This window comes from Miniopterus natalensis, chromosome 20, assembly GCF_054644295.1.
Source record: "Miniopterus natalensis isolate mMinNat1 chromosome 20, mMinNat1.hap1, whole genome shotgun sequence".
NCBI classification, from domain to species: Eukaryota; Metazoa; Chordata; class Mammalia; order Chiroptera; family Miniopteridae; genus Miniopterus; species Miniopterus natalensis.
Window position 1 is genome coordinate 21,031,881 of NC_142100.1, and position 20,360 is coordinate 21,052,240.

General features: G+C 55.8%; 1 protein-coding gene across 1 annotated transcript in view; it reads right to left on the minus strand.

Annotated features, from left to right (window-relative positions):
- Nucleotides 1-2,545: 2,545 nt before the first annotated feature.
- Nucleotides 2,546-20,360, minus strand: part of SRRM4 (serine/arginine repetitive matrix 4) — a 97,465-nt gene continuing 79,650 nt past the window's right edge. Inside the window, exons 8-13 of the mRNA XM_087828403.1 lie at nucleotides 20,094-20,250; nucleotides 8,621-8,922; nucleotides 5,885-6,088; nucleotides 4,749-4,859; nucleotides 4,215-4,355; nucleotides 2,546-2,867 (exon numbers count right to left, since the gene is read on the minus strand). Coding sequence (XP_087684529.1) covers nucleotides 2,546-2,867; nucleotides 4,215-4,355; nucleotides 4,749-4,859; nucleotides 5,885-6,088; nucleotides 8,621-8,922; nucleotides 20,094-20,250 — 1,237 coding nt within the window. The remainder of the gene's footprint in view (nucleotides 2,868-4,214; nucleotides 4,356-4,748; nucleotides 4,860-5,884; nucleotides 6,089-8,620; nucleotides 8,923-20,093; nucleotides 20,251-20,360) is intronic.

Below are 20,360 nucleotides of genomic sequence, written 5' to 3' on the forward strand. Positions count from 1 at the left end.
GAGTAAGTGCTAACGGAAGCCTCAGCAGTCCATCCAGAGGCGGCACACCTGTCTCCCGCTGGGCCCAAAGGACTTGCACGATAACTTCAGGCTCCAACCCCCACGTAAGCTGTGACTCCAGTGTCATCAATTCAGCTCCTAAGCTCATAAGCTTCTTGGCCATTGTAATGTTCCTGATACCTAGTGAGGCAGCTGGTGGGCAGGGGGCTGAAGCACAGGCCTGAACCTCATTGACCCTGGGCTGAGGAATGAACCTGGGGGCTTGAAGTGCACTGGGGCCACCTCCAGGATGTCCTGGGGCTTAGAGCTCGGTGGCTCCCACCTTCAGGGCAAAGGCCAACAGCACCACCCACATCCCATCTCTCAAATCCCATCCATAGAGACGCGAGGGGAAAAAGGGAGATGCACAGAAATAACCTAGAAGACCCTCCCTCCGTCTTCCCCAAACACACATACAAACACACACAAGCACACACACAGCCTCTCCATATAAATAAATAAATAGCTGAATACTGCTAATGGTGACCCAGAGAGAGATCTCATCACATAAATAAATAAATAAACATAAATACGTAAAATAAATAAGCAGTTTGCTAGCAGCCGCAGGCAGAATGGTGCCCTAGGGCCGCCTGAATGAAGGCAGTCTGAACCGGAGGCTCCTGGGCCTCTCGCTTCTGTCCTAAGGAGGTTCCGTGGCTCCGGGAAGCCTTAGTCTCCACGGAGGGAGAAGAGTCCAGCCGGGGCACCTGGCCGGGAAGAGGGTTATTTACATTTGCTGTACAAGCCCTCCCCGGGGCACCTGCCCCTGTCCCAGGCACCTGCCATCCAGCCTTCCGTGGTGACAGCATTGGCATCCGTGTCTTGGCGGGCGGGGTCCAGGTCTGGGCCAGAGGGCGTCATGGGGAGGCCAGGTCCTGGACAACCTCGCTCCGCTCTCCTGGTGGAGGAAGGACTTTTGGGGGTGGTTCCAGGGCAGTTTCTGGCCCCACAGGCAGATGTGATGGGAACGATTAGGGAGGGGAGGGTCGCTGCTTCCAGAAAAAATGATTTTTCCCCCCCAAATGTTTTCCCTGCGGTGTGAGGGATAAAGAATGTTTGATCCCTGCTTCCCCAAAGCCCCAGTATCCAGAGCTGGGACCTGTCCCCTCTCACTCTCTCCATGTCCTGTCCCACTGCTGTTGCCACCACAAACTTGAAACTCACCCACGAGGCTCCAGAAAGCCAGTCAGCTGGTGAGGGGGATGCCCAGGAGTTATTTTAAGGATCGTCTCTCTCACACCCCTGTTCTCAGTGCCTTCTGTGGATGGAGCAGCTGCTGGTGTTTGTGTTAGAGATCAACTTACCCCCACGGCCCAGCCCTGGGCAGGGGGAGGTGGGCTGAGGGCAGCAATGAGGTGGGGCTTCCCCGAGCTGACAAGGAACTTCAGAAGCCAGTGGGAGCCCAAGCCATGGGGCATCCGACACCCCCAGACTCTCTGGATTTGAGTCCTTTCCCCCAAACCTGAGCGGCTATGCCCCATCCTGGCAAAATTCCTGAGAGGCAAAGGGGGTGACTTAGGCTGAGGGTAGGTGCTCAGCCGCACTGGGTAGGATCCAGGGTGTGGCAGCCTGGGTGGTGGGGAGGGGGCAGGCAGGCGCCAACCAGAGGGTAAGGCCAGACGGGCTGGCGCTGGGGACTGGCAGCTGGCCATGGCACCGGGGAATGTTCAGCAGATGGTCCCGTGGAATTAAGTTGGTGCCAGCTAGCGGGGCTGAGACAGATTTGGGAAGTGGGGCTGTGGACCATGCTGTCCCGACTGTCCACGGTGTCCTTTCTCAGTGAGGTTGCAGGGTCCCTGTGAACAGCCAAGAGGCATTTCGGGTAAGCCACGTGGTGGCCTCTCCATTGCTAGAACCTACTGGGCTCCTTTTCCTGACCATGTTGGGGTCCGGGGAGCAGCGGACTGACCCTCTTCCTCTGTGTTTCTACGTTCATGGTCAGAGGACCCTACTGCCAACGGAAATGTCCTTGTCCCCTGCTCATATACGTCCCCTCTTGTAGGACTCAAAAGCCTTCTAGCCTTTGCTGTGGCCTGTTTGGAGGTGAAAGGCCTGAGCCCCCTCCTGGAGCTGAACTGTCCTTGGCCTCCTCTCCCCTACCCCCCACCCCCACGCGGGTCCGCAGGTGCAGCCAGGAGGCTGAGTGCGCAGGGGGCAGGTGCGATGAGTTAGCCCTGGCCTTCCCGAGGCGTCCCGGGAACCATCTCTGCGTTTTCCTGGCCAGGCCCCATTGCTTCTTAAAAAACACTTGAAGGTTTTTGTGCCAACAGAGGGTGGTTCTCTCCATAGGCCCAGGCCTGAGTTGAGCCCCAGGGTGGTGCTGGTGGAGGCTCCCAGCAGCTCATTAACATAGGAGCCGAGGCCCCCATGCCCCCTTTTGGCTCTCCCCAGGAGAGCCCCCAATGTCTGTCACCAAGGAGAAGGCAGGGTGGGCAGGGGGCGGGGCGGGCTGGCCCCGGGACCGCGCCCGCCCCCCGCAGGCAGCTGGCTCCGCGGGGGGCGCTGCTTAGCGCCTGGTGCTGGAGTAACTGTCGGCCGAGCTGTAGCTTCGGCTCCGGCTCCGACTCCGACTCCGGCTGCGGCTCCGGCTCCGGCTCCGGGAGCCCAGGCTGGGGCTGCGGGAGCTGGAGCTGCTGCTCGTGCGGGTCCTGCTCCGGCTGCGGCTGCGGCTGCGGCTCCGGCTGCGGCTGCGGCTGCGACTCCGGCTGCGGGAGTAGCTGCGGCTGGGCGAGCGGCTGCTGCTGCTGCTGCACCAGGAGGAGGCGCTGCTGAGCCCGCTGGGCGAGGAGGGGCTGGGCCGGTAGTAGGGGATGGGGCGTTTGCGGGCGCTGCGGAGACGGGGGGCGGCGTGAGGGCCCGGCTCCTCCCAGCCTCCGCCCCGGGGGCCCGGCCGGGTCCCAGGGAGAGGAGGCGGGGTCCTTCCACTCCCCGGGCCCTTAGGAGAAGCGGCTTCCCCGAGAGTCAAGGAGACAAACCTAGTGCTGACAAGTCTCGGAAAAGTGATAATTTCCTTTTTCTTTTTTTCACGCAGCGGGCCCGGGGCTCAGAGCCGCCAGCTGGCCGCGGAATCCACATTCTGCTTAAATCCGAGTTTTGTTATTTTTATTTTTTAGAACCTTCTACTCGTGGCGGGGGAGGCTGATTTTTCCATTTACTGCCGTGTCCCAAGCCTCCTTCTGAAATAAACGTATGCGCCTCTAACAAGGGGCAAATCTATTTAAAGGAAACTAAGTAAACACTAGAACGCTGAAAAAGCAGGCGAGGCAAAAGCGGTGGGCGACTGGAGACTGGGGAACACTGGGCCCCGAGGTCCTCAGGACGGACCATTCGGGGCTGGGGCGGAGGAAGCCCGAGTCTGGAAAGGCCACCTCTCTGTCAGCCCGCCTCTAAGTGGGCCCCAAGGGCACCTTCGGTCAGGGCAGTGGGTGCAGGCGGCCCTTCCTGAGCGCCAGGGAGAGGGCGACGCCGTGACCCCATCTTACTGTTTGGGGCACGAGTTCGAATTCGGTTTCCTCCCCCAGGCCGCCTCCAGGGAGGAGGCCCCGGGCAGCAGGACCCTGCCCCCTGCCCTGCGGCCTCGGCAGAGTCCCAGGAAGAGCCCAAGCGCGCGCTCAGGGGCCAGTTTCACGGCAGCGCCCGGCCAATCTCCCGGCTTCGCGGCCTGGGACACGGCGCGCACTCAGGCCTCGGGCTTCCCTCCCAGGGCTTTCTCTTCGGGCCTTACCTGCCACAGGTAACCCTGCCTACGCCTAGGTTCCGGGGCGGAGGCCCGTCTCCAAAGCCCAAACCCATTCGCAGGCCCGGCCCCACTGCTCTGGCCCCCATTCCCTGGCCCGACCTTACTCTCCTCCCCAGCCTCGCCTCCAGGGGGTCCCAGTTCCAAACTCTGGCCACGCCCTAGGCCCCACCCCTTCTTAGCCCCGCCCCTCCCTTCCCAGGCCCCGCCCCTCCCTTCCCAGGCTCCGCCCCCGCCAGGAGCCGCAGGGCGGGCGGGGGTGCTGACTTGGCCCCTAGGTTTTGAATGGAAACGTAATTTCGGTGGCTGGGAGTTTGGGGGCGGGGTGGCCCCTGAGCTCCCGCACTTCCGTAATCCAGCCGCAGGGGGGCGCGGGGAGAGCCTGGGGCCGGGACGGCCGGGGACGCGGCGGGGTGCGGCGGCCCTGCGGGCGCCTCACCTGGTTATTCTCCGCGCCTCCAGGTGGCTCGGCGAGTCTCTCCGGCGCTTCCTCATGGGCGAGTAGGACCTTCGCCTCCGACGCGCCCGCTCGCGCTCCCGCTGCTGCGAGTCCTTCTCACTGTACTTGGGGTCCCGCTCCCTGAAGGGGTGCGGGCGGATTACTGGGGAGCTGGGGCTGGCCCGGCTTACAGTGCGGGGGGGGGGAGGGGCGCTCATCCACTGGGGCAGGCGACGGGGTCTGCAGGGCTGTGGGGTGGGGCCGGGCGTGAGCAGGGCGTCAGCCTTGGAGGGTGGGCGATACAGGGGTGCGGGTGCTGCACGGGTGCGTAAGAATTGGGGGCTCAGTATAGGGATGAGGGGTGGTATGGGGTGTGGGAAACGTGGGGATGTGAATTCTGGGGTGTGGCCGTGGAAGCGTTTGGGTGGGGTACATTAGGACGCAAGGGGCTTAGGGACCAGCCGCAGAGGTGAGTCTGGGGGGCGGGGCCTCCTCCGAGGGGCGGGGCCTCCTCCGAGGGGGCGGGGCCGGTACCTGCCCGGGCTGTAGCGCGAGTAGCTGGGGCTGCGGCGGGCTCGGGAGCATCTGCTGGGCGGGCTCCTCTTGCCGGACTTGGAGGAGTAGCTGGGAGAGCGCGAGTAGGACCTGGAGGGGAGGAGAAGCCTGCTGCGCTCCGCCGGGGTTGCCCTGCATGTGTAGCTGGGCTCCAGGCTTCTTTCTGGAGGCCAGGCAGAGGAAGCAGGCCCTTGGAGACTGCAGTGCCCTCCCTTCCAGGCGGGTAATAATAATATGGGCAACTTCCTCTTACTGAGTTCTCACTATCATGGCCACTTATTAGCTGCGCGATTTCTCTTCTCTGGGCCTCTGTTTTCTCATCACTGAAATGGGGTCTTGTGTCTGTGCATTATTATTTGACATGAGAAAATCAAGAAGTTACCCATCACTATTGTAACTGGTACAATGCTAGAACACGGACAATCCTTCTTCCTGTATCCACACCCCTTGCAACTGGATTGGTCTTTGTGACTTGCCAAGGTTAACAGAATGGCAGAGGGAGTGTCACGTCCATTTCAAGCCTAGGCCTCAAGAGGCCCAGCACACTGCTGCTCTCACTCTTGGAACCTGGCCATCACCACGGAAAGAATCCCAGACAAGGCTGCTGGAGGTTGAGAGACCACCTGGAGCAAACCAACCAGCCGCCAGCGGATCCACCAGCTGATAGGAAGACACGTACATGAGCCCAAGAGAGATGAGAAGGACCACGTAGTTGAGCCCAGCCCAAATTGCTGGTCCATACAATCAAAAATTAAATAAATACTTGTTGAAGGATGCTAAGCTTCGGGGTAATTTTTTTATGCAGCAGAAGCTAATTGACACACATGAGCTCATCCTCATGCCAGTAACAATAATAACTAATATTTATTACGTTCCAAGCTTTGCTCTAAGTGCCTTGTAGTTCTCAGAACAATCCCTCGGGGTAAATATTGCTACTGTTTTCATTTTGCAGAGGAGGAAACTGAGGCCCAGGGAGATGAATGGAGGCCCAAGGCTGCCAGCTGGTTTTGGGTGAACAGGCATTCCCCTCTCCCACGGGTCCAAGGACACCTCTGGCTGCCTTATCAGCTGGCTAAGGAGGAAATGCTCAGAGCCAAGGCCAACGCTGCACTCACCTTTTCCCAGAGGAGGTGGAGCGGCTCCGGGAGTACCTGGGGGAGGGCCTGGGGTTCGGGGATCGGGAGGAGTGGCTGGAGGTACGGGTGCTGTCGTAGGAGGAGCTGCGGGAGCACCCTCTCACGGGGGAGCTGCGGGCTGTGGGTGGGACCGAACCTGACTTCTTCACCTGGGCGCATTCCAGGCATGGCGACTGAAGTGCTCTGCGGGGGGGACAGCAGAACCTGTGTTAGTGCTGGCCAGCCTGGGGCAGCTCCGGCTGATTCTCACCTCTCTGCCTTTGCCTACACTGTGGTGCTCTCTGAACCCCCTTTCCACCTTTTTCCATCCCACCTCTGGGAAGTGACCCCAAGCCACTGATGTTGGAGGAGTAGAGACAGAATGGGACACATCCCGGGGTGGGGGGTAGGGGTAATTCAGAGAATTTTGGGCCGTTGGGCAAGGGCACAATGTTAAATAACATCACATCACCTCCTGGGAGATCTACTCTCTTTCGAGTCTCTCCCGGTCCTTTGATTACACTAATGGGAAAGGCCTGGTTGGGTGCTGCTGGGAGTTTATACCACCTCTCAGGTCTTTGCAGTCTCCCAAAGAGAGGAGAGCAGGCCTGGGGCTCAGAGCCTTGGGCAGGCCACATAACTAACTAGAAATAAACACACCATTTAATCATATGTGTTTTTACGGGTGCCTTCTATTTTGGACAAGTGATGCTAATTTCCTATTTAAGATAGTACTGTAAGTGTCCTTATATAAACAGTGAGTAGTGCACAGGCAGGGTAAAAATCAAGAAGGTGACGTGTAGTTGGGTTAAGTTTGGGAAACTGTAGTGTAGCCATTTTGAACTTGGGAGAATTGAGACCCCAGAGGATAGAGGCTTGTTCAAAATCACCCAAAGGACAGCGTCCTGTCTTGTATTCTCGCCCTTCACAGAGCCATGTCGGGCTCCTGCTGGGCTCTCAGACAGGATGTGCATTTGTATTGGGCCAAGGGGTCAAGTTCAAATCACGTTAGTATGGTTTCGAGGTTGGGGACCTGGCCTCTGCTCATCCCTCCAGGCTCAGCTCTTGGCACGTTCCTCTCTTGACTCTGGTCCTAGTAGACTGTGTGTTCCTCCTGGAATGTCCCTGTCCCCTCCCTCTGTCCAGGCCTCAGAACATTCCCATTGCCTGGAACCCGCTTCCCTCCGCTCTTCACCTGAAAACTCCTACTCGTGGTCCAGGCTTTAGTTTGACCTCGCCTTTTCCGGGAAGCCTCCCCTGACACCCTCCTAAGTCTGTTGGGTGACCTCCAATGTGTTCCCTCAGCCCCCAACAGTGTCCTGATACCTCTGTCCTGGACCATCAACAAATAGCTGTCGAGCAAACACTTGGAGATTCTTCGTGTCCTGGGCCCTTCACAAGCATCATCTTATTTAGTCCAACAGCCTCCTGAAGCCGGCACCACCGTTACCTTGTTCACAGAGAGGGCTCGAGGCCACCCAGACTCCCAAGCCTGGATCTGTCCGGCTCCGAAGCCCGTGCCCCTGCGCCCTCGCCAGGCCCCTCCCTTCACTGATGGTTCCCCTGATTTAGAGCTGGTGCTCGGCGCACTCGGCCCTCTGCTCAGGGCAGACATGACATGAATAGATGTGGATTTAACGATCATTTCTATTTTAAAGTGAAAGGCGGGGGCTACATCACTTAGTCTGGCTGTCCACGTCGATCAGATTAAGCAGGTAACTGCTAGACGCTGCTCGGGCTTTAGCTCCAGTTCTGGGGACAGATCTGTGTTTGGATCCGGGTGTTGGCCCTCATTAACCATGCTTCTTAACTACTCTGGGCCTCAGTTTCCCCATCAGCTAAAAAGTGAAGGAAGACGATTCATGGAAAGCACTTGGCATAGAGCCTCGCACAGAGTTAAGGGCTCCATACATATTAGTAGCCATTATTATTATTATTATTATTGCTGCTATTGTTATTATCGCTATTCTTGGTTTTTCTTGCATAAGAGCGGCATATCAGTAGACACGTGTCCTCACCCCCACCCCCATCTGGGAATGTCACTGCTTGTTCTCAGAGACACTGACATTTGCGCAGGCCCAGCCAAGCTTGGGCGTGAACTGAGGTCAGGGATGTCCTGAGGCAGGCAAACCAGAGGCCAGATCTATGTGTGGATGCCAGGCGGAGTGTCCAGGACTGAAGTGGCTATGTGTTGGGGACAAAGAGTGCTCTGTCCTTAAAGACGGCTTCACCACCTAGACTTTGGCCACTGTGAACAAAAGCAGACCTCTGTCTGATAAGAACTCAGCATCCCCTGGGCCAGAGTGATGGGTCTGGGGAGGGCAAATGACCCAAGCTGGCCAAGCAGAACCAATGAACACCCACCCTGATGTTTTGTTGAAATTTGAGTGAAAGAAGCATTTTCCTCCCATTGGCTGGCTGAACTGATGGAATGTTAGCTGGATGGCATATTTGTCAGCGCTTTGGGAGGGTCTGCTTGAGAATGAAGCCGAGAGAGAGGGAAGCAGAGCTGGGAGATGTAATGGAAAGACAGATTCTCAAGGATGTATTTTTGAGCCCCTGGATCCAGCCGTACCTGAAGCTGAATATCCTTGGAATTTTCAAAAATTATGCCAGTTCGAGTTGATTTTTTCCCCTCTTGCAAATAAAAAGACTCCTGGGTCGGAGCCCAGTGGGTGGGAGACTGAGATGGAGAAGCTAAGGTGGGACCCCTTCCTCCAGGCCAGGCCCACTGACCTTGACTCTCTGGCCCTGCTGGTGGGGGAGAGATTCTCCAAAGCCGTCCCCTTGTTCTGGGGTGAGGAGGTGGTGAAGGAGTTCCCTGAATCAGAGGTGTTGCCGCTGTGGAGGTCCCGGCTCTTGCTGAGTTCCCCACCGGGGCTCTCCTTCTGCCCCCCAGACCTGCTGGAGCCGAGCTGCGTGGAGGGCGGCGAGGAGGTGTCGTTGCCTGAGTCGTACTCCTGGGAGCGTCCTCGGGAGGTGGCTCGCGGGCTGGCTGTTTTGGTAAAGAGGTCGGCGGCAGACCCCGCCCCAGGGATCTGAAAGAAAAACACCCGTTGGATGCTGCTGAGCGTGGGCCTGGGACTGCGTCTAAATAACCTAGAAATGTTTACCGTCATGATGCACTGTAACCAAAGGAAAGAGAGAGAGAGGGGAGGAAAGGAGAGACGCCAAAAACAAAAGCACAAACTCCTGAAAGAATACCACAGAAAGGAGATTTTCTTTTCTTTTCTTTTCTTTTTTTTTTTTTTTTTTTAAACCCCCGCTAAGATAACTGGAAGATTTAGGAATCATGCAGAGAAAAGGCATGCGATCCAGATAAACAAAAGAAAAAAAGAAATTATACAAAATTCAATTTCTAATGAATTAACTCAAACCAAAGAGGCAACTTAATAGAAGGGGGGGTGGGGTGGGGCATAAACACCCTTAACCTAAAACAATAATAAAAATAAAGGAAGGGGGAGAAGAAAAAGAAATGGGGCTATGGGCCTGAAAAAAACCAAACAAACACATATCTTGGAACTTAAAAAAAAAAAAAGAGATAAAGCCAAAAATTTTAAGTTCAACCAAATTCTCAATGAATTGGACTATTTTAAAAAATAAATAAATAAAAAGTTGCTTGAGTAGAGCCCTAAAACAAGTATCACATGGGGAAAAGGAATGAAATAAGGATGAGCTTTTTTTAATAAAAAAAATATATATATATAAAGTCAAGGTCACAAAATGACATTTTAGTCGTTTTCAATTAAAGGGGGGAAAAGAGGGGGTGGGCACACACAAAAAAAAATGGGCATCAAATAGTCTGACTGCAAACAAACAAACAAAAAGCTCTCTACGGACATCTGTGCGCTTCCTTTCCCCCGGAGAAGGTGCCTAAGGCTCTGGAGTGGCTGCTAATAAATCCCCTGGTGTCCTGCGGATTTGATCCACTTACCAAGCAAGAACTCCTCCTTTAGTGGGTGGGTAAGGTGTAAGAGAAAGGGAAGAGCGGGCAACGTGAGTCCATCGTTAGAGACGCAAATGACAAGAAAAAACACACACCTCTCTGCACACCCTCGCGCTCGGCCCTGAACTTCCAGCCGCGGCTCCTCCGAGTTCTGGGCGGGTGGGGCTGGGGGGGTCGCTGCTGTTTGGTCTCCTCCTAAGGGGATCTCGTGCCATCACCGCTAACCTGGTGTCAGTCCCTTAAGGCCCGAGTTGGATGGAGAAACCCTTGCTGGAAATGCCAATGGGGGGGTGGGGTGGGGAGAGGTTTTGTCTGCCTGGGTGTGGAGATCAAGGTGACACGGGGAGGGGAGGGGAGGGGAGGGGAGGGGAGGGCGAGCTCTCAACAAAGGGCTCTGGGAGGGGGCTGGGAGCTTGGGCTTTGGGGTGACCGGGAGTGAGGAGGGCTTCCCAGAATCCTGCTTCGAGCTGACCTAGGACAGGTGGAGGAGGGAAGGAGGTGAGGCAGAGCTGGCCCTTGGGAAGGCTGCGGCCTGTTTAGAAGCACAGGGGGTGGTTTTTCTCTAAATGCTCGGACGAGTCTCACGGCTGGGGTGACACTGGGTTCGGCTCGGGCCCCTGCCAGCAGTACCGTGCTTATCTAGCTGTGGGCATCCTCCAGCGATAACTACCCCATGGGATCAAGAGGCGCTACCTGGAAACCACCTCCCTGGGACTACTCTCCGGGCACCTGACACCCCAGGATTCAGTTCAAATGAGCCCCTCCAGGGTCTCTGCAGGCTCATCCCTGGACCTATCTATTCCCCTGGGGCGAGACCACGCATCAAGTGTGCACACCCCTAGCTCCAAGGGTGGCCCTCTGGACAGACTTTGGGTGTTCAGACTGAGGTGTCTGCATGCACGGGCGGGAGGCCCATCGCGGTGTTGGCTGGTGTAAAAGGCGGGACGACAGAGGGCAGGGCCGGGCCCCCAGGGCAGGTTTCCCCCACACTGCCTGGCATTCTGAAGGGTCTGAGATTCTAAACTTAAATCCAACTTCTCAGATGATTTTGAAGGTCTGCTTGCCAAGATAGGAGCACATGGTTCACTGCAGTCTGCTGGCTTGATTTATAGACATTTGGATGTACAGTATGTGGGCTTCCTTTAGACGCCTGCCCCGAGCCCCTCAGATATCAGGGTAGGTCTCACCATCGAGAGCCTGTCTGCTCCCCGCTTTATCTCACGCACTGTGGGCCGAAAGGAGGGGGACTTTTGACTTTCTGAACCGACAGTTCTGCCTTCTCAGCAGTGGGTCATGAGAGTGAGACACAGAAACACCAGAGCTGGAATAACAGATAACTGACAGCTCAGGATGTCAGCTCCTGGACGAGCAGGAAGGACATCCCTGTGGACTCCCAGGAGGAGTCTCCCAGGAGGCTTTGTGCACAGACAAGGGGATGGTCCAGCTTTCCCAAGTTCTGCCCAGCACAGCTGCTGCTTTACCTGCTTGGGGTCCTGGCTGGCTTTGCCCTGGGAGAAGGGACCTCAAAATAAGGTTGTTCGGGGGGAGTTCTCTAGCGCCAGGCAGCTTGACCCTGGGACCGGAGCTCTCCGGCTGGGGTGTGGTCCAGGGATGGGCTCAGAGAATCTTTGCCTTAGAGACGGTGAATGTCTGGTGGCCAGGATATTGCAAGGGAACCAGGCAAGCCCTCCTTGGAGGGAACCGGCTCAAGGGAAGGGGCCGTGAGGACAATGGTTTGCCTTATCTCACGGCTCGCTGCCCAGGGGCATCCAGGCCGGGCCTTTTTCTCCCCAGGTACTTGTTCCCTGCCTTGGCTACTCATTTCAAATTATTTGCTCTTGTGCATCGTGGGTTCCCGCGGACAAAGATTTCACAAGCCTGAGGCCCCTTAGGGCTGTTGCATATAGAAAGTGACATTTTCTCCCCTACCCCCTGAGCTCACAGGGACACTTTCAGAGTGTCCCTACCTGATCACAACCACGGTCCACATGTAACTGGTGTGTTGAGAGCTGAGAATTCTACATGGCATTGTGCTTTTCCATTACCACCAGAAAATAGAGACACAGGTACTACTGAAGTGTTCTCATTGGGTTGCCCCAGGTGCCTGAAAATACCAACCTCTCCTGCTTGTTTAAAAGTCCCATTTCTGGGGATGCATCTCTTTAGCATGGATGACAATGTCCTTTACAACCCCACCCTGTGTACTTAACAAGCCTCATCTCTTCTGCACACCCCCACCCTGGCCCCCACACCCTTAAGCTGATCGGTTAGAGTTTTCTTGGTTCTGCCACCACTCCTCAACCCCAGGCCATTTGCATGTGCCATTTCCTCTGCCTAGAACACTCTTCCCCTCTTTCTCACTTCTTATGGCTAAATTTATTCATTCTCCAGTTTACATAACATCTCCTCTAGAACGCCTTCTCTGATCCCAAGGTCAGGATAGCACAAAACTCTCTACTTCATTCATTCAGTCTTTCATTCATTCACTCATTCAACAATGAGTGGCTTCTGTGTGCCACGGCACTGTTACTCAGCCAGGTAAATGCTTGTTTTATTGCCTGTCTCTCTACCTGGGTGGGAGCTTGTTGAAGGCAGAGGCCATACACGACTGGTTCAGTGTTATACCCAAGTACCCACCAGTGCTTGTCACAGAGTAGGTACTCAGTAAATCTTGCCAAATGAACAAAGCTGCTCCATAGGCCTTTGGAAGCCTAAGCTTGGATGCCTGGGCCCGTCCTGACTGAATTCACTGGCAGAAATGGTTTGGCGATCAGGCCCTCGTGGGGTCCAACTGGGTGGCTGCCAGCTTTGGGAATCTGATGGAGTTTTAAAGAGGAACTGGCTTCCATCATATTCCAGACAGTTCTAGGAAAGTAGGTGGGCCATTGGTTGAAGGTTGGGGTCTGGACACTGGCTCAGGGCTGGGTGTGTGAGCTAGACAGAACCTCTAGAATCAAGTTTTAGGTCCAGAGAGAAGGAGTTCTCCCTGCTCATCCTTCTGGCCGCCCTCAGACTTGGGACCCCCTGAGAGAGCCCCCAGGGGTCCCCTTCCTTCCTTTCCCATCCTCTGCTATCTTGAAGGTCAAGCTAAAAGATGCACTGGGTCTGGCCTTTTGCCCACAACAGGGCTGCTGGCCCCACACAGTGTCTGGGTATAAACAGGCAATCCTCCTGGGCCAGAAGTTATAAGAAGGCGCCTCCCCTCTGGCCAGACAACTTAGGAAAAAAATATACCTTTCTCTGGGCTGAGGCATCCCCAGGCCAGTCGTCACAAGTGGCCTGGTGAATGCAGGATGGGGGTGTTAACTCCAAGGTACAGGGCCCACCAGCTCATATAACACCCCTGGCGGGTACCGAACATATAATTCTTCTCGCTCTATTTGACCTGCCTAGATTGGAGCATAGCCTTGGGGAGGGGGTGGGGGTGGGATGGGGGAGGGAGTAGACGGTGCCCTGCAGACATTGACTCCTGCTCCTTTCAGCTGAAATTTATTTGGTTCTGTCTGTACATGTCTTGATGGGCTCTGTCTATATTTCCAGGGGACGGGGGCATTTTAATAAATTCGTTAGTGATGTCTGGACAGTTTAATGGCCTCTTAGCCTCAGACTCCACCTTCTCCAGAGCTTCCTGCTCACCCCACACAGAGAGGAGGAAAGATACAATTGAAGGGAGCCAGAGACAGAATGTGTGTGTGTGGGGGGGGAGGTGACAGCCATGAGGATGCACAGGACACCAAGTCACGGACGTTGTGACAAGCAGACAACAGAGGCCTCTGTCTCTTGCCTCTGCCTTCCCATCTCTGAGGGTCTCCTTCCTAGCCAGGCACCCACTCCAGCATGTAAGACGCAAACAGTGGCCCATTCAACGCCGATGCAATGGGGCAGCTCCCCCCTGCTCCCCCTGTCTCATTTGCTTAACAGGCCCCTCCAAATTCACCTCTGCAGAGCTCCCCTACATGCACTGGGGACCCCTCTTCCAGGCGGGCAATCGCTCTCTGTCCCTTATTCCCGGCCTGGTTGCAAAACGGTGCCCCAGATCCTGGCTAGGAGTCACCAAGACGCCCTGCTGCCCAGTAACAGTGTCCTCAGGGTACCGGGGGCCCCCACTGAAGACGGGAACCCTCACATCCGGGCTCTCGTCTTTGGTCCACTCTGACCCCTTCCTCCACCTCGGCCCGGCCCTTCCTCTCACGGCCCCCAAAGGCCCGCCTTTGGGTCTCGGCATGAACATTCAGCCCTGTAAGATCTGCGTGATCGCCAGGTGAAATAGCACTGATCCTACTTTGGATTCTCCCAGGGACTGAGACAGGAATTTGAGTGCTCGTAGTTTATCCCAGAGGGCATGTCCCTAGGGGAGACAGGGGAGAGAAGGACCCCGGAGATAAGTGATCAACCCGGCTGCCCCAGCGGGCGGCTGGAGGACACTGGAGCTGGCGCAGGACCGACTCCAGGGTCCGCCTTGACCTGGGAGGGAGTGTGGTATTGACACATCAGTTCCCCACCTTGGGGGGGGGAGGTGGGTGGCTGAAGCTTGCACCCCCTGCTGTCAGTTCTCTAGTTTGTCCAGACTGCCTCATGGCCAAGCAATGTGGTCTTTGATGACCAGAGGACATCACCTGGACGCTGGAAGGTGGCCGTGAGCCCTGAAGTGGGGATGGTGGAGGGATGCAAACGGACACCCCCCCAAACCGCCCCTGGAAAATTAGGCTCTGTTTTAGACATGCCTTTGGTATGTTCGACAGCCAATCTGAATTAACTGACGGCACTGTAAAATGGGGGTGTGTGTCTCACTTAACAACCCCGTTTTGGTTTGTGTTGAAAAACCTAAGATCTTGCAACATTGGGACACACTCCTGCTTGGCTGTCATCAACTGGAGTCGTGGCAGCTGTCCGTTTGCGACAGGGCGTGAGCTCTCCAGGCCCCGAGCCCCACAAGGTCCCTGTCGCTTGTATCTATTAGCTGCCTGGCCCCTGAGACATCAGAGTCTGTGGCCCCCTGTTGTAAGTGTCTGCTGTTCCCCTGATCACTCCAAACGCAAGAGACACAGTGTGTCCTGCGTGGTTCACCTCGCCCCTCGGGGCTCTAAGGGCTGTCCCAGCCTCCCCATCTCAACACTTCCTTCCCTCTCGGCCTCTGTTCGTGAAAGGAACCAGGGGACAGAGCCATTAGCCATATCCAGCCCCCGGGGCTTTCTCAGCTCTCACTTTCAGGTCAGGATTGCCAAGCCCAGACTTTGTTTTTAAAGGACAAACCGCACTGCACCAAGGCCTGGCGGCTGGGCGAGAGCAAACAAGTGCTCCCGCTTTACTGCTCCACCCGCCGCGGCGAATCCGTTTCCCGCTTTTGCCCTCAGAAACTTGCCTCCTCTCCTTGCTCCTTAATATACTCGGCGTTACCACTTGAGTGTTTCTAATAAGTAATTAAATCCCCCCGCCACAAACCCCAGCTCCCGGCACGTCGCCGGGAGTCTCGCTCAGCCCTCCGGGGAAGCCGGCACTGTTATTTATTGTTTTTGTCTCAAATCATTATTTAATCAAGAACGGGGGGGAAAAAAGACAACCTCTCACTTACACTTTAAAATTTAATTTCAGCTGAATTCTGAGATCAAGAGGCAGCACAGCCTAATAGGTTACAAAAATACAATCAAGAAGAGAATTCCAATTAAGCCGAACAAGTCCATTTACTGAGCTTCGAATGGCCCCATGGAGAGAGACGGCTATAAATTTTTTTCCTTCCCTGCCATGCGGGGGGGGGGACTGGAAATTCTCACGTGGATCCGGAGCTGCGTGGCAGAGCTTTTAGCTGGAGGGTTCTGGTTGCTTCTTTTTAAAAAATCCTTTTGTTGCACAAAAGGCATTACGTTTATTTTGCTCGGTGCTGTTCATGTTCCTTTGCAAACTAATTAGGAAGCCGGCGAAAGGATGGCTTCACTGACCTGTTGGGAGTTCATTGGAGAAGAGCAGGGCCCGGAGAAGGACAGGGGACCTGCTGGGGATCGCGGGAAGACAACCCAGTCCTTCAGGGCCGGAGGCATCTCACGGGCTGTGTGCTGCATTTGACCTTGGGCCCAGGCAGACGGTCTGGCCTCCTCCTGTCCTTCCCTCCAGCAGGTGGCCCATGAGGACTCCTGGCTTTGGCTTCTCCATTTCTCAGAAGCCCCTCTTGCTGGCCCCCCAGCCCAGGGCTTCTCCAAAATCCCAGCACGGATGCAGTTAGACAGATTTCTCACCAGCCCCAATTGAAAGGAGAGAGATACGTCCAATGCCAGGCACTGGGTGAACAACTGTGAACAAGACAGGCAAGGTTCCTGCCCTCTTGCAGCTTCAGTCTGTGTGAAAAATAGTCCAGTGCTTGGGACATAACACTCAGTGTACAATAGTTGCTCGGGTTATTATTTGTTGTCAGAGCGGCTCTATTAAACTTACTCCAGATAAACCCAGACATGATGTTTCAAAAAGTTTAATCATATCCAGGACCTCTGGTCCTTCTTCTGTGGTCCTACTCCACACGGCATCTGCTTCCATCGCCATCAGGGGTGGCATTCAAAATATTCAACAGTTGGTTGAGCCTGGGCACTGCCCCTTCCGAAGGCAGCTGGCCTCGGTACTGAAGGGCTGTCAGGTATCACTCTTCAGTTGCTGGACTGAGCGAAGGTCCAGAAAGCGCCAGGGGAGAAAAGAGATGGCTTCGTTGACTGGGGGTGGGGTGGTGACGGGGTCTATTTATCAACTGATGTGCAGGTATTTGAACAGTTTAACGACCGAGGAGGCGCGGCGCTCACCCCCTCAGTCTCAGCCCTGACTACCACACTTCTCTCGCTGTGTTGCAGGCCCATGCTCGCTACCAGGCTGCCAGCTCTGGGGTTCAGGAGTGTTTTATCCCTCCCTGTCTCCCTGAAGCCTTGAACGAGATGGTCGAGTGGAGACGAGGAGCGTGAGGGAGGCTGTGAAGGGTCCCTAAATCGTCTCCTTGGGACCCTCCATTTGGATTTGAGCTCAGACCCAGCAAGAGGGCTTCAGGTTATCTTCAGCTCACCAAGTAGCACTGCAATGAGACGCGACCCCAGATTTGCATATTCATATATGCAAATACGCCCCTTGATGGGCCGCGGCTGCCCTTGGTTTTTTAAAGAGCTGTGCGTTGGAAACGCCTGCAACGGAGTGTGGCGGGAACGGTGGCGTAGCAGACACTTCACGCTCAGGCTCCCGGCGTCTCCAGGCCGCGGGGCGTCTGGTCCTGGAATTCCGCCTCCATTCCCACTCCAGTCTTCGTCTCCTGCCCCCCGGCTCCCTCGGCTCCCCTTCAGTTTCTCAGTGAGTTGCCGCCTTCTCTGCCCTGCCCTCACCCGGACCCTGGCTCCCGTCCCGGCCTGCTCACCTTCAACCCCATCTCCGCATCTCGGCATTCATCGCTGCATTTTCTCTTATACAGACTTCTCCTTGCGCTGGATCCCGAGACCGGTGTCAGAGCTGACCCTTCAGAGATGCGCAGCAGACAACTGGGCGATCGGAGCGAACGACTGAACAGGTGGCCAGTGACAGCGACGTTGATGTTCTCTCTAACGGAGAGCTCAGGAAAATCTTGGGGCCAGAGCTCTTGGAAAACCTTGGGTCCCACCCGGCACCCTCTCTCGTCTCTGCCTTTGCAGGACAGAAGATGAGACGGGGTCGAGAGTGGAGGGCACTCGGAGGACCAGAACTGGGGGGCATCGGGTGTCCCCAGAAGTCGGGCAACCGTGAGCGGGGTGGTGCCGGCCATACGGGCTGCAGCCGCCATCTAGGATGGAAGGAAACCAAAGGCAGGGAAGCAGGGGCCTGGGCTCTAAGCCCCAACTCATCCGCCGTCTAGCGGGGCCTAGAGCCACACCAACGTTCCTATGACGACCGTTGCCGCTACCACTGTTGCTACTGTTTCTGTCTCCACGGTTACTACGACGGCTGCCACATCATCAGCATCAACATAGCAGCGCCTGCCACGTGCCAGCTGCACTCGAAGGTGTTTCCTTGCACCGAGTCATTGACCCTCATAACACACCTCTCAGGGGGCAGGTCTCATATTATCCGAGTTTTGCAGGTTTAGAGGAAACGGAGGCCCAGCAAGTGTATGGAACTTGCTCGAGGTCCTCCGGCGGGTAGGGGCAGAGCCAGAGTCGGGGATGTTGTCATGGTAACACCCGCTGAGACCCGCTGAGTTCTGCCCCTTGCCAAGCGCCGGGACCGGCGGCTCCCGCTCCTTTGCTTTCGTCCTAACAACGAGGCTTTTGAGGAACAGACTTATTGTCTTTTCTTTAACAGATGCGGAAACGGTGGCTCAGAGCCAGCTCTGACCACACGATCATAACCCCACGTGGGTTTTTTCAACAGCTCTGACTTGCCATGGCTCGTGGAAGCCGTGTATCTTCTGAGTCTCGGTTTCTTTTCTTGGAATCAGGGGATTGAGTCAGCTGAGCCCTCAAGGTCTCTGCCTTCTAGACACGGCTGAGCTTTCAGCTCTCCTGAGGAGGGCTGGGTCCACGGGGGACATCACGGCTTCAAACCTACAGCCAATCTTGTACCTCACTAGCTGATTCGGGAGGATCGCTTCCCCCCCCCCAACATCTGGACAGACCTGCCCTGTTAGGAAACCCTCCCAGGCAGGTGAGGAAACATAACCAGTTGCTCCCAATGGCACTTTTTCATGAGGGTCAGTGGGGCCACCAAATGGGCTGCCACAAATACAATGACCAGGGAGACTGGGCGGCTTTCCTGGACCTAAAAGCATCCTTCCATCTCTTTTTGCTTGTATTTTAAATTTATTTCTACCTTTGCAACAATGTGTCTGGGAGACAAGTGAGATTATCATACCCATTTTCCAGGTGAGAAAACCGAGGCTGGAAGGGATCAAGGAACCGTCCAGCCAAGCCAAGTCTTGAACCCAGTCTTGGAACCCCTACATACTGGGAAGGCCTTTCGGAGGACATTGGGGGATGGGAGAATGCAGGTGGGCGTTTTCCATCTGCTGATCCTCAGCACCACAGGCTTCTACACAGAGGAGGGGCCGGGCAGGGTTGTGGATGGTCCAGGGAGAGACAGAGGATTTGGGCAAAATTGAGTCTCAGTGATTCAGGGCGCCTGGGCTGGTAAAGAAGGGTTTCGGCATGCACGGCGGAGCTCAGCTACTGTGTCAACCAGACCCAGCGAGGGCTTGTCATCGCCTCTCTTCACTGACCCCCCAAAGCACCTCTTTCCCCTCCTTCTGCCTCATCTCTTCTAAGGGAGCAGCGATCTGGAGTTTTCAGATTTGCTCGTAGCTGGAGGAGACGGGTCCCTTTCTACCAGTCAGGCTCAACTGTAGGCCACACAGGGTTGAATCTCCTCTTGTTTGTCTGTCTGTCTCTTTAGCATCTACAAAAGGCCATCACATACTTATTACATATCCCCAAACACCCCCTACGGAAGTGGTATTAGTTCAAGTTTACCCGTGAGAAAGCTAAGTTTCAATGAGTTTAGGTGACTTTCCCAAAGCCACACAGCTAGGAGGTGGCAACGCTGGGACCTGAGTTCAGATTGAACTGCAAACCCCTTGCCCAGGAAGCTTTGTGGTGTCAACTGTCTGAAGTCAGGTTCCAGCTCCTCACTGCTGGCCCCAGGGAAGGTGACATCAGTCCATTAGCTTTTGCTCTGCTCTGTGGTTTTTACCCAGACCTCAACCTCTCTGAGCCTTGTTTCTTTTTTGGTCCCATCAGTGGAAGGGACTAGGGAGAGCAGCTGTGCCCTCAAACCCCTGAGACCTTTGTGGACACATGACAGGACACAGGTCCTATGCGTTTAAGGCCATGATAATAAAGGTGAAGCCACGTCCCAGCTGGCAGTCAAGGCTGCAGCTGGCTGGCATCAGATGTGGATTCATTGAAAAGCTGGAGTGCCCCTGGTACCTCGAACCCCCCTCTGTTCCCTCCTCCCCCATGTGCCTCCTACAGTGCCTCACACATGCTTTCCTGAAGATGACACTCTGAGACCAATATGTATTTTTCAACATCCCCTGGGTATTTTCATTTGTCTAACCACCCGGCCCCAGCCCCAGACCCTCAAGCCGAGTGCTGCCAAAGGCTGGCGAATGACCATGGGGTTCATCAGCAGTGAGGTCTGAAACTAGTGGGGTATTTGCCCAAAACTGAATTAAAATGTGTTGAACACTGCCCTGAACTTGTGCCTTCACGTCCCCCCTGCCCCCCACCAGGTGTCGTGGCCGAGGCTGGCCGGGAGGCCGCGAGGAATACTTACTACACCCCTGGCCGACAGGAGGCTGAGCATCTGGAGGGGCTGGCTGGGCGGGTGGCCGGACCGGGCCTCGGGGCTGGCCTTGCCCAGGGTCTTGGAGCAGCGGCGGGAGTGCCTTTGGCGAGACTTCCGCCCTTCCTCGGGGGACCGGCCGCGGTGCCTGGGGCGGGGGAGAGAGGCCTGAGGGTCTGTTGAAGGGGGTTTGGCAGACCGCGGTTGAGGGCCGCACAGGACCCGAGGGCTGCAGAGGGTTTGGGTGGGTTTGCGTGA